The sequence below is a fragment of the Gastrolobium bilobum genome, unplaced genomic scaffold, assembly GCF_033153095.1.
Source record: "Gastrolobium bilobum isolate Gb01-03AN ecotype WA unplaced genomic scaffold, APGP_CSIRO_Gbil_v1 utg12922, whole genome shotgun sequence".
NCBI lineage: Eukaryota > Viridiplantae > Streptophyta > Magnoliopsida > Fabales > Fabaceae > Gastrolobium > Gastrolobium bilobum.
Window position 1 is genome coordinate 63,827 of NW_026896411.1, and position 14,511 is coordinate 78,337.

General features: G+C 32.0%; 1 protein-coding gene across 1 annotated transcript; it reads right to left on the bottom strand.

Annotated features, from left to right (window-relative positions):
* Positions 1 to 5,442: 5,442 nt before the first annotated feature.
* LOC133299575 (cyanidin 3-O-galactoside 2''-O-xylosyltransferase FGGT1-like) lies at positions 5,443 to 7,775 on the bottom strand. The gene is made up of 3 exons (XM_061499042.1): positions 7,688 to 7,775; positions 7,160 to 7,591; positions 5,443 to 6,203 (listed from the first exon to the last, which is right to left on the bottom strand). Exons 1-3 carry the CDS (start codon positions 7,773 to 7,775, stop codon positions 5,443 to 5,445), a joined length of 1,281 nt encoding a protein of 426 aa, XP_061355026.1.
* Positions 7,776 to 14,511: the final 6,736 nt, after the last annotated feature.

The following is a 14,511-nucleotide window of genomic DNA, read 5'->3' on the forward strand; positions in this document are numbered from 1 at the left end:
ATCCTGCAGTACATAATCCTCCAAGCGAGGTATATTCGGGATCCATGGGTTCTGCCAAAAACTAATTGATTCCCTATTGACAATAAGAAACCTTGAGTCGTCAATGATCCTTGGCCAGATCTTGGCTACTCCCTTTCAAAGACTCGAGCATTTCCTAATACTTCTGAAGCATGGGAATAATCCATCGTCAATATTATACTTGTTCCGAATGGATCTAGTCCATAGGGTAGCTTTTTTAGTCAGAATTCTATACCTACCTTCATAATGAAGGCCAAGTTTTCCTCTCTCATCCTACGGATCCCCAAACCACCTTATGCTTTTGGACGACATACAAGATTCCAAGGGAGAGCATGCGACTTTCGATTTGCTGGTGTGGAACCCCAGACAAAGTTCTTGGTAAGCTTCTCAATCACCTATAACGTAGTCACTGGACGAAGACTTGTTTGCATAGAGTACCTAGGAATGACATTTAACACTGATTGCGTCGATGTAGCCTTACCTTCTAGGGAGAGAGAGGAAATCTTTAATGTACGTAGATGTTGTTGTACTCGATCTATCACATGGGCGAAAGATCTTTTGGTTACTCTACCATAATGGAGCTGCATCCCTAGGTATTGTCCCAAGTCACCTATGATGCTGAAATCCATTGTGGCATAGGTATTATAACAACCCTAAATCTCAAGACATGTTAAATGGAGGTTTAACATATATAGTGTGTGAATTTTGTGACTGTTAAGAAAATTCTAACAGTTGAATCATGAAACTATCATGATAATGGATGTGAGGACACAATTCATGCCTAATAAGTCAATTAGGACCTAAAAAGAACATAAGTTGCGTTTAGAGACATAAATGCCAAATTTGTGATAACAGGGATATTTTGGTAATTTTGCAAACTAGGTCTGAACTGAGTTCAGACAGTATAGTAAAATTCTCTGGTGAATTTTAAGAGAAATAAATTTCTTTAAATTAATTAAATATTGTGTAGAATAATTTAAATAATTAGGTCAAAGTTTAAGGAAATTCAAAGTCAAAACTATGTAAAAGTAAGCTTAAACTTTACAACTAAGCTTAATTCTTGGTCAAATATGATTGTATTGCTTTGTTTTCTATTTGTTATGTGTAATTATGTTATTCTATAATTGGTTGGTCAAAGTTTCAAGTTTGAAAAGATTAAGTAACAACCAAGAGGAATTAAGTAACATAAACTTTTAAAAAGTCAACTTTTGTGTGCTATGTTTTCTTTTTTAGTATAACTTGATTCTTCCTTGTATATCATCCATATTCCACGCCATTTTATGTACATAATTAGCCCAAGAACTGTGTTGAAAGATTAAAGCCATAACCAATGAGAATTAAGTTACTTTAAAGCTTTGAAAAAGTAAAAAAAAATGGCTATTTTGATATTTCCTTACATAAGTCGGTCGGCATGCTTCTTGGCCTCATTTTTATGCCACTTTGGCTTATTGGAATTATACGAGTCTTCTCTTGGAAGTTCACTTAAAGTTTGATAAATATTTTAAGTGTTTAAATTCAAAAAGTTAAGAAAACTTAAGTATTAAGTATTTAAAATTGTTAAAGTTGTCACCTTTTCTTTCTTTCTTTCATATCCCATGACACCTTCATCTTTTTCTCTTCTTCCATAATCGTGAGCTATGGTGAGGGAAAGAGCTTGAAAGAACTTGATATCTAGCCATTATTTCATGAAAGTTTCAACATGAAAAAAATTTCTTGTGAGCAAAAGCCCTAAAACCATACACCTTCTAGGCTTGTTTTGAGTGAGATATCCTCTCCTAAAGGTTGGATATGGTTCCTACCCTATAGTGTTTTGGATGAGTACTTGCTTGGTTTTTATATTGGAAAAGCTTAAGGTTACCTAAAGTAAGCTATACAAGGTAATTGCTAACAACTTCGTTGATTTGATGATGATTTATGAACATTTGTGTTCTTGCGTTCAACACGAATTTTTATGTATGTTAATGATGAATTTTGAAGTGGTTTTATTTTGGAAATTGGTAGTTTAATCTTGTGAATCAAAGATAACATCTTGAATTCTTGAAAAATTGCAAGAATCAAACCTAACCCTAACCTTTCAATTTTGGCTATGAATAGAAAATTAGGGTTTGATATGGTTTGATGATGTTTACATGTTAATTGATGTGGTGTGATGTTTAATTGATGATTTAAAGTTTAATTAATGGTTTATATGTTAAAAAATTCATGCAAAGTATTAATGTTCAAGTTGTAATTTTGACTATGCATACTAAGTGTTTGATAATGATGTGTTGATATGTGACTAATGATGGAATTAAGGTTGTGTGATGCTTTATTAATGAATTGTTTGATGAAAATCCAAAGAAATCCTAAGTATTTAACTATACATCAATTCGGCCATGTGTAGTTAATTTAGGGTTTGTATGTAAAATGATTAAATGAGTGTATGTAACATGAATTCAATGAGTACTTAAGTGATTGGTGCCATTCAATTAAAGATTGTATGAAAGAAAATTAAGAAACCCTAACCTATACAATTCGGCCATGTTAGGTTAATAGGGTAATAGTTGTGTTTAAATTATATTGAGTGATGTGATATGTGATTGATATGTAATAAAGTATAATGGAATGATGTTTAAGTATTTGAAGTTAAGAATGTAAATTGACACTTAAAGGATATGTAAACAATGATTTGAAAGTCTAACTATAAGTGTATGTTTTGATGTATGATTAAAAGTTAAAGTGATGTGAAGAATGATGAATGAAAAGCATGAAAATGTGTGTAAATTGGTATGCTAGGGTTTTGGCCATGTGGTCAGAATTGAAGTTAATTGATAATTAAATCCTAGAAACCTAAATGAAGTGAGTTTTAATGGTTAAGTCTCTAATTAATGGTGTTTGAATATATGTTTAACAATATGTGACTAAATGTCAAAGAATGAGTGTTTATGTCTGACTTGTGGTATGGGCATGAATTGTCAAGAATGAATATGGAATTGACAAGATAAAAGTCTTGTGATACAATTGAAAATATGAAAGTCAAATCTGATAAATATTTGGATAACAGGTGTGAATCAGGATACAGTGATCTCTGATCAGAGTTTTGAGGATTTGACATGGTTGCTTGTGTTTCAAGTAAGCGTGCTATAGAAGCTTCAAAAGGTAAACTCTTGGTTTATGAGGATTTTCCTCTGGGTTGTTCCACCAGGATCTAAAAGGTCATGGTTGCAATATCTTTGTGTTTGTCTATTGGATTCTATTAGATACTTAATGTAGTTGATTCATATAGGTGATGACATGTGTTTGGATATCTAAGATAACATGATAAATTAATAGGCTTATATGATGTATGCTATGCTATATGTATCTGACCTTACATGCAGGAAGAGAACTCACGGGTGGAGAGTACTCCATAAACCCTGAGTTTACGAGATTTATATCTAACCCCGCGTTATGGGGATATATTTCAGGTACTTCAGCTGCAAGAGAGCCTTCACATGATAAAAGGCTGACGTAGGATAGAGATCCCAGATACGTTGGAGAGATGACTGTATACTTTAGAATGATGTATGACCATGCACATATATAGTTGTTATTGTTTTGAGAGGCATGTGTAGCCTTAGGTTATGATGTTATGTAGTATCTGTATATAGATGATGACGTTGTTGGCACAGAGCCATTTTTAGTCCACTGTGTTGGGCAGTTTGATATATATAGGTGGTTTGAATTTTTCTGTATTTCAGGTGCAAGATAATTGTGAGAATTAATCCCTGGTTAAGTCCAGTTTATCTCCATTACACTGTTCGAAAGACATTGTTCGGAATGGTACAAGATAACATATCCGGATAGTATTTTGACTATCAAAGACAGTTATTGAAAGAATAAATAAGGGGTCTGTGCAGGTATGGGACATACAGATTATAATGAGTTAAAAGGGAATTGTGCGATGAAATGCATAAAGATAATTAAAAGAAAAAGTTAAGTCACTAGTTATGTGGATAACGGTGATACTTTTATAGGTTAAGTCTTCTGCTTAAGCATTTAATTATGCGGTGTTTCTGCATTATATGCATGTTAACTAACCGATCGCGAATTGGGGTGTTACAGGTACGATGAATGTTTGATGAGAAGAATTTTTCTTTATAATACGAGCTTGGTCTAAGCTTGCTTCTGAGAACAAGAGGATATCATCTGTGAAGAAAAGGTGAGTGATGGCTATAGCTCTTTTTTTTACAGTAACCGGTTTCCATCTTCTATGACACGTGGCATAATTGATAAGATGGATCAGGCACTACATGCATAATACAAACAAGTACGGAGATAGGGGATACCCTTGTCTAATGCCTATGGATGGGGAGAAGTCCTTGATTATTGCTCCATTCCACAACACATTCATGGAACTCGTTGTGATGCAGCACATGATGAGATCAATAACGTTATCTGGCACATCTAAGTAAAACAGAGTATCTCTTAGAAAATCCCAGCCAATCTGGTCAAATACCTTCTCTAAATTGACCTTAATGGTCATCCAACCTTTAGCTCCCCTCTTCTACTTCATAGAATTAATGATCTCCTGAGTTATAATAATATTATTCGAAGCTTGCCTCCCTTTAACAAAGCTGTATTTGTTAGGCATCACTTATTTGTCCACATGGTCTCAAAGTCTATTCGCGAGGATCTTGGTAACAACCTTATAAACTAAATTGCATAAGGTAATCGGGCGCAACTGTTTTATGAATTTCGGGTTCTCCACCTTAGGAATGAGGCAAATGAGGGTTTCATTTATCTCCTGGATCTTAGACGGATTAGTGAAGATATTCTGAACATCCAACTGAGAATGGAAGAAAATGCCTAGCAGACCATCTTTCCTGGCGCTTTGAATGGTCTTGTATTGAAGATTAATGATTTAAACCCGGGACTAATAAAAAGGAATTTAAAATTTTAAAATGAAAAAAAAAATAAAGCCGGTTTGAAAAGTTCTGATTGCTAAAATAAAGGTTACATAACCATAATTTCATTCGTGCTTTTAAACCCATAACAAATGTAGAATTCAAGTTTGAATTTAGCCACTGTTTTCTTCGGCCAAGTAACATACTTCAAGTTTTTTTTTTTCAGTGATAAAAATCCCCAATATTCTTCCACTTTTAATTATTGAATTATTTAGTAATTTTTATTTTTATTTTATCTCTAAGCAGATATATATTCAGAGAAATACTAATGCTGGTGAGGGTTCTGATGAAATTTAAAAATATGACCGTAAGTTCTTGCTACACAAGTTTGTAGTATGCCATAATCATTCTGAACAGAATTATCTTATTATTTCAACGATTCTTCTAGCCCCCCCTTAAAAAATGTAACCTTGTTGGATATAGCATATCTAGACAACAGAATTCATTATATTTATTCATAAACAAATGAATTAGATTTGCAATCCATGAAACTCAGAATTTACAGTAAGTCTTGAAGCTTTTGACAAAAAGTATCAAGACATGAGGACTCTAAATTTTTGCTTAGTAAGAGGTTCCTTATCTTGGTATGATTTTCTCTAACTTGTGCTCCAAGCTCATTCTCATCATCCATCACAGTTTTCACAGCTTTGCAAACACTTTCTTTTGTGAATAAACCATCTTCTTCACCTTTATCAACTTCGACCCCAACCTTCAACTTTGTACTCATCATTCTAGCATTCATGATATGGTCAGACCCTACTCTTGGTAACAACAACAACTGACATTGATTCACAAGTGCCTCTGTTATGGAAGCTGCTCCACAGTGTGTTATGAAGCACCCAATAGAAGGATGTCCTAAAATCAATTGTTGTGGTACCCATCCTCCATATGCAATCCCTCTTTCTTGAACTCTTTCTTTGAATCCTTCAGGGAGAGCTTCTTCAATAGATTCAAATCCACTAGGGGGCTTAAGTGCTACAAGAAATGGAAAACCTGATAGCTCAATACCAAGTAACAACTCTTGGAATTGATTTTGTTGTAATGTGCTTTCACTTCCATATGCACAGTAAACCACAGAACCAGCCTTGAATCTTCCAAGCCATGTAACCCATTTTTCCTCTAAAGAAGATTTGGTTGGCTCAGGTAAAAGAGGCCCTGAAAGCAGAACAGGCTTCCCATATACAATTTCAAGATAATCCACATATGGCCCATCAATTTCTCTGCAACCTTTGAACCCAATTGCATCTGACGAACTTGTACCTATAACCAACATCAATATTATTAATTTTATCCCAAACTAATGCAAATGAATTCTCTAATATTTAAGATAATTATATCAAGTAAAAAATGTCAGTTGTTTACTCATAAATTTACTATCAAAAGTTGTTATACCAGACAATAAAAATTGTTATTTTAATTGATGCCAGTTAAAATAAAGGAAAAAATATTTGTCCTTTAAATGGCATAACTTATATCCTTTCACTCTTACAAAGAGGTGGGACCCATACCTTTATATTTTTTGTCCACTCTCTCTCCTCCTTTATCTATCTATTTCTCTAACTTAAAATGACACAACTTTACATCCTTTAAAACGATACACATTTTTCCCTAAAATAAATGACTAAAATTTTTCAAATAATATAATTGTCTTAAACAAGACATGAGAAAATTTATTCTCGAAATGGGTTTCGATTAGTTCAAATATATAGTAAAAAAATTAAGAAAAACGAAAAATAATGAAAAGAAGATATAAATAAATAAAGGGTTACGTGTCCTTTTAAAGGACACAAGTTGTGTCATTTTAATTTTTAACACTAAATATGTATTACGGGTAGAACATAATTATATTATGAATTTTTTTTTCTCTCTTAGTGTCAACTGAAGTGACTGAGGATCGAGAGAATTTTTCATATTATAATTACTACTAAAAAAAACTTGTATACCGATGGAATTGCTATGGAAATTTCGTCACTAATTTCATTCTCGCTATTACTTTGCGTCACAAATTCTCTCTCAAAATTGTTTGCGAGAGAATTTGCAATGAAAAATAATAGCGAGGATGAAATTAGCGACGGAATTTTCATAACAATTTCGGCACTATACAAATATTTTCTAGTACCGCCGTAATATATAATGTTAAAAACTAAAATGACACAACTTGTATTCTTTAATATTACAAACTTTTTTCCCATAAATAAAATCCAAACTATTATTACCCATGGACAAGCGATCATGAAAGAAAACACCACTGCCAAACACCAGTTTCCTTGTGGCAGTTAGGAATCGAAGTTCATGTGCATAAAGCTTGATGGGTGAATCAGGGAGCCCTGGAGGGGGTTCAATGAGATCAGCTTCAGTGAATTCTCTTCCTTGAATCAGTCTTGATCCTTTTCCGAAGTATGCTGATGTTGCTGGATTTACTATCAAGTATTGGACACTCTTGATACCCAGTCTTCGAGTCAAGTTGGGTAGCCAATATTGAAAATCAAAGAAAACAAATTGTGGCTTTAGCTCCTTGAGGAGAAGTTCGATGTCCTTCTCTGTGCGATCCATGGCTGTGGCAATAAGTGTGAATAAAGAGAATGAGGACACATCTGAAGTGGTCTCAGCATCATGAGGGAGTCCATCAACGAGAGGAACAGTGATGGGTACAAAGGTGATGAGATGTGGGTGAAGGTTTAGATGTTGTAATTTGGTTTGTGTTCTTTTGGGGATGAAGAATGAGATTTTGTGTCCTCTCTTTGCTAACTTGTTTGAAAGGTGGAGATATGGGGTTAGGTGTCCCATAGCAAACCATGGATACATTGCTATGTGAAGAGGAGCTGCATCCATGGCTGCTTGCATATTTGCTCTCCTCAACAGTAGTGCAAAGTTAATGCAGTAACTGCACTATATGATACTACAATACAACAGTAGTGCATAATGCAGTGATTCTCCTCAAGAGAAAGAAGCTACTGAATGTGCCACCTGGTTGCCTCATCTTTTGACATGTACGTTGGCATGCAAAAAATTTCTAAGATTTATGGCTAGAGAAATACAATATGGGTGACAACAAGACCTAGTTACGGTCATTAGATTTTTGGTGTAACGGAATAGAAATTTTCTAATCAAGAATAATAATAAAAAGATACAGAAAAAAAAAGGTAATTAGTGAAAAATGTATGGATAGTCTATACATATATAAGAGGGGTATATTTTTACTATCAAAATAAATTATTATTAACTTATTACTTATCTAATCACCATTGAATTAATATTTTTTTTTTTCATAAATTTTTTATCACTTTCTCTCTAATGAAATGATAATTAAATAAGAAGTTCATGAATTGATAGTATATTTTTTTATAATAAAAATATTTCTCTTCCATATATATATATATAATACCGAAAATATTTTCAATTAAGTGGGGCTACACTGGCTACCCCTAACCAGCTTTATGCAATCCATGCAGTCTGATGTGAAAGAAAAAGCATGCAAAGTTTGTGATATTCATGGCTAGATCGAAAAATATAATCTATGCATGCAGTCTGATATGACACCGCATGAATTTGCGTACCATGGTCCCGTGTAAATCCTATGCATATCTATCTATCATGTTAGCAATGGATTTTATCTCTTTGATTCGTTTGGATAGGTTTTTTTTAAAAAAAAATTATTTTTTCTTAAAAAAAAATATTTTTCATTTTTTAGTGCATTTAAATATCTGCTTTTAAAAAAAAAACAGAAGTCATAAAAAAAATTGAAAAATTTACTTTTCAAAATTTAAAAATTTTAACTTTTAAAAAAAGCAAAAGTTAAAAACTAATTTTTTTTTTCAAAACTAAATACTTTTATAAAAATATAAATAACTTTAACTTTTATAAAAAACACTTCTGAAATAAAGAAGAGATAAAAGTTACTTTTTTTTAAGTTGAAGCAAACGGGCTTACACCGTCATCACTCATCAGTTATTTGCTTTATTTTCAAAAAACATTTATTCTAGGAATAGGTATAATTAGAAATAATATTTATTAAAATCGATTTATTTCTCGGTGACATAAAATGAATCGGTTATTCAAAAATATAAATTATAAAAAATGAGAAACAATTTTTTTCTTAAATGTTATTTATTTATTTTTTTAAGTCACTCTAGAAAAATTTATCCAATGTTCACCGAAATAACATTGTTTTGGAGCGGAATCATAGTATGTTTGTAAATTTAATTTTTTTTAGAGTTATAATAGTCTTTATAATTTTATTTTTTTAATCTTTCAACTAAAAATTATGTCGTTTTGATGATCATTAGACAAATTTTTCTAAAATAACTTTATAAACTTTATTACCTTTATTTAATATATACATTTACGCATTAACTATTCAATATATTCTTTCGGTGAAACAAAAAATTGTAGAATAAAATATAATAATTATCATGCACAACTTGATCAATTCATTATTGTGATTTCATTTTTCAACCCAAATGTTATTAGTTGTTTGGAGGGCATGAACTGCACTCTAAAATATTAAAATCGCCATACTCAGAGTTGAATCTAAGATTCAAATTTTGTATTTATTTTGTGAATAAGAATGAGCGAATATAACTAGATAATGAGTCCCAATAATTAGCTAATTATTTAAACATTGGACCCCTCGCTTCCAAGTTTGCTATGGCTTTTATATAAATTAATCATTTCAAGTGCGCATTACACAAGTTATTTAAATTAAATATTTATAATTATACATTTTTATCAATTAAATTATACATTTTTATGTAATTGATAAAAATTTAGTAAATATTTGAATCAACTTATTTTTTTTTATAGTAAAATATTTTAAACAAAATTTTAGTTTATTATAAATATCTATATATATATATATATATATATAACGTATTAATTTTATGCTATTTTAAAATATAATAGAAATACTCATATTCAAAATTTCATAATTATATGATTTATTTTATTCTATTTATTTGTTATAATACTTAATTGTACTTCTAATTTGTTGGGTTTATCTTTTTTTTTACCATGAGTCCAATTGGGCTTAGTGTATGAAAAGAGTCCAAAAAGCCTAGGGTTAAGATTTCTTGGTGCCCTTATCAATAGTCTCACTTTAGTTATCAGCCTCAAGTGTTGTTGATGTGAGATCTAAGATCTGAAATCCTATAGTGCCTACACACTCATACCCTTTTCCCCTTAAGAATAGTCTAAAAGATATACTTCTAACAATCTTTGGCAAGGAGGCTTGTTCGTGCTGGGAAGCAAACGACAGTTGTTCGTGAAGAAGGGGATTATGTGGCAACAGAGATGAGGGGGATCACCACACCTACACATAGGGGTTTTGTTGTGGATCTGCGCACCTAGAGGTATGATCTTGTATTGCAGAGAATATGATGATTCATAACATTCCAAACCACAACAGTATTCATGCTTCCATAGATCCAATTGCGCCAACAATTGGTATCAGATCCAGAGTTATGTGTTTTGGTTCAAATCTAATTCTTTGGATTTATTCATGTAATTAGTTTGCTGCATGAAATATGAAATCTATGATTTGATATTTGTCAGTCATATGATTTGTATGTGTGTATATTTTATAATTCTTTTCATAAATACTGATGCTTTTATTTTGGCTTTTGGCTTTAATCCATGGTAGAGATTTCAGTGTGCTCTTTTGGGATTGTAACAATGGAGCTAATCCTTTATGATTTAGTTTCCTCTTTGATTTTTATTTCAATTTTTGTATATTTTTCATTGTATTACAAAATTGTAATGAAAAGAATCTGAAACCATTTTGACGTGTTTGTGATTGATTAGTGGCGGATTAAAGAAACCAACACCACAACGTAAAAGAGGATGAAAAAATGAGCAAGACGAGTCTCATGCGTAGCCGAAAGTGGCTGCGCATGGACATCATGCGCTGTCAATGACAAGGTGCGTGGCAAAATGGGTATAGGTAATTCTACGCTTATTTAGTGGATAAATCAATAATTCGGGAACCACTAACTATATTTGTTGCTCTTTGTAGTAGTTCAAGCATAATGTGTCTATCAGCAGTGGATAAAATAATTTTAAGCTTGAAAATAGGGAGCTTGTGTTTGATTAGCAGTAGGATAAGTTATTTTTTATTTGATAATTTAATAACTTTGATTTTGGATGACTGTTTATTTGTTTCAGATTTCAAGCGAAATTTAATTATTGTTAGTTGTTTAGTTAAAACATAGTTTGACATTACAATTTAATTCCTCAGTTTCAATAAGAAATTCATATTCTTTTATTTGTTTTGATGCATTGCTTAAATGGCCTTTATAACTTGTACATGTCCTATACCCTATCAAAGGAATAAGCTCATTACCTAGAGAAAGAAAAACTTCAATTAAAAAATATTTGGCACTTGTGATGGGGTTAGATTACCTCGGACAAGATACATGGTTTACTTAAAAGGGGAATTTAAAGTTCCCTAGTCTTTAAACCAAAACCTTCATATGAGTCATGTTTAGAAGGTAAAATGACCAAACGATCTTACAAGATCAAAGGAATCTCCGCAACTTTTGAACTAGAATTGGTTCATACTGATGTATGTGGACTAATGAGCATTCAAGCCAGAGAAGGGTATGAATAGTTCATTACATTAATGATTACTCTAGATTCGGATATATGCAGCCAGTTCATCATAAGTCTAAAACTTTTGAAAAATTCTAAGAGTTTAAGTCTAAGACAGAAAAACATACAGGTTTTCAAATCAAAAATACTTTGGTCTAACTAAGGTGGTGAATACCTCTCTGGAAATTTCAGGTATTACTTGAATCAAGAGGGATAGTTTCATAGTTGTCAACCCTAGGAACGCCTTAGTTGAATGATATTGCAGAATGCATAATTAGACAAATCTAGAGACAATGAGGTCCATCCTTAGTTATTCATCTTTACCAGTATCATTATAGGGATATGCCTAGGAGACAACAATATGTACCTTCTCAACTTAATTCTATCAATGTCAGTTACAAAGATACCCATAGAATTGTGAAAAAAAAGCGCAAGTCCATTTCAAACCATATTCAGGTTTTGGGGGTGCTCTGACACACATCTTACAACATAAGTCAAATATGATGGAATCTCACACGGAAGTGTGCATGTTTATCGGCTTTCCTAAAGGAACCTGGGGTTGATCTTCTATAGTCCAAACGATAAAAAGGCCTTTGTGAGCACTTACATGACTTTCTTAAAGGAAGACTATATAAGTCTGGAAGTAAAATTATTCTTCATGAGATTTAGTTAGCTCAAGAATTTTCAGAAGCTTAGGAAGTTCCATCCTCTATTCCCCTAATCGTTCAAAAGGGGGGGGGGGATATACCTCTAGGTGAACAAACATGGGAACCATGATTGATAATTCAACTTGATAATATACAAGTGGAACTCGTAGAAATATTATAATTTATATAGAATAACAGATATCATGGAGTTGTTGACACAGTATACGTGAATTCTCAAGAAATTGATGATCCACAAAAACAACCTTATTGACAAAATATTTGAATAATTGTCCGTGAAATAATTTTTTTTTATTTAGCCACTTTTATATTCCCTTTTCTTCTTCTCTTATGACTTATGTGGTGGCCTTCCCTTAAAAATAAAGTTAAGAAATACATTTAATTATTATAACAAATAAGTAAGATAAAAATAAATCATGTAATTTTTAAATTTTGAATATGAGTATCTCTATTATATTTTAAAATAGTATAAAATAGTCGCGACACAGTGGCGGAGCCAAGCTCCAACTAGAGCCCGAGCTAAAAAATTATATGTGTATTTAGTTTTCTTAATTTTAGTTAGTTCATATCATAATATATTTAAATTATATTAAATACAAAACACTTGAGTAGGAAGCATGAAAAAGAATTATAATTTTATTAAATATTTTTAAATTTTATTGAATATATTTTAGGGAAAACTTCAAAAAAAGCCCTATAGTTTTTTTAATTATCACTTACCCCCTCACAAATTTTTTGAATCATTTACATCCGTATTTAGATTTTTTTTAACACTTACCCCCTGACTTAATTTTTTTTTTATCATTTAGCCCCTAAGTTAGGGGGGTAAATGATAAAAAAAAATTAAATCAGGGAGGGTAAATGATTCAAAATTTTGGAGATGAGGTAAATGATTATGAAGAAAGTTATAAGGGTTTTTTTTTAAGATTTTCCTATATTTTAATTTTTTTATATAAATGAAAATGGAACACATAACTTAATATAATTTATCCAAATCTCTCATCAAATATTTTTTTTTATAGGCCAAATTACAAATTTTAGCCCGGGTCAAATTATAATTAATTATATAATTATACATAATAAGTACAATTTATTAAAATTTAGCCCTGGTCAAAGCCACACCCAGATACAACGTGGCCCCGCCACTGGGTTGAAGAGTTGATCCAGTATCATTCTGGTTGATACCATGATGTGTAATTTCCATCTACTGTCGCCGATGAGTCATGGTATCATAAAATAAAGGCAAATGCCTGTAAATGACACAAGGACAATCAAAAGAAATGACAACATGAGAATTCGTCCACTCTCTATATAACTTCTTCACGATGCTTTTGATAACAACTTTGTTATCAACATTGTCATCAATTATTTTACAGATTGAGTTGTACCAAAGTGTAAGACTCCCAGTGAGACTTTTTCAAAGGATTTAACTTTTTCAAAATGTAACAACTTCTTCACAAGACTCCCAGTGTTAAAAAAATAACTTAGCCGATTTCACTTTCCTCTTTCCACCGTATTTGCATGTTAGTCTCCCCTTGTTCTTCCATTGAACAAAGCCCTCAACTTCATCTCCCTTCCCTTTTCCACCAGACAAAGCCATCACCTCCATCTCGGCGATGAACCATTTCCCTCAAGGCCATTTGTTCTCCATCTTCGCTGTGTTTCCTTTCCATCCTTGGCGAACCATTTCCCTTAACCGGCGGCGTCAACTGCACTTAATCGGTGGCCATTTTCCTGGACACTCAACCAGCAATCATCTTCCTTGACCATCAAACGGCGGTCTTCCCAACAGTAATGGCATGGAAACCACCTTCGAAGTGCACCTACTGATTTGTTTTTCTTGTTTTGTATTTTTTTCTAATTCTCATTTTTGTCTTCTCCGTCTAAGTTCCAATTTTTTCGTATTCCCGATTTTCATAGGCGTGGAAGACACCAAAGAAAGAGTGCAACCGAACTTGCATAAGTCGGAGGAGAAATAGCACACAATTTTTGACTTTTCCAAAGTATAAAGTAACTTAATCTCTATTGGTTTTCACTTTACATATCATCCACTTGAATTATGACCAACCAATCGTACAATAATATAATTACACATTACATATAACATATAAAATAAGACAATCATCTTTGACCAAAGATTAAATCTAGATGTAAAGTTAAAGCTTATTTTTTAAACTAGTTGACTTTTAATTAATTAAACTTTGACCTATTTATTTAAATTATTCTACACATCAATTAATTAATTTAAACACATATATAACCCTTAGAATTTATCAGAGAATTTAACTAGATTGTCGGAACTCAGTTCAGACCTAATT

Coding starts and splice junctions, on each gene's coding strand:
- LOC133299575 (XM_061499042.1), bottom strand. CDS start 7,775: ATGGATGCAGCTCCTCTTCACATAGCAATGTATCCATGGTTTGCTATG. Junction 7,592..7,687: donor CCACCTTTCAAACAAGTTAG/CAAAGAGAGGAC, acceptor TCACCTTTGTAC/CCATCACTGTTCCTCTCGTT. Junction 6,204..7,159: donor TCATGATCGCTTGTCCATGG/GTAATAATAGTT, acceptor TGTTGGTTATAG/GTACAAGTTCGTCAGATGCA.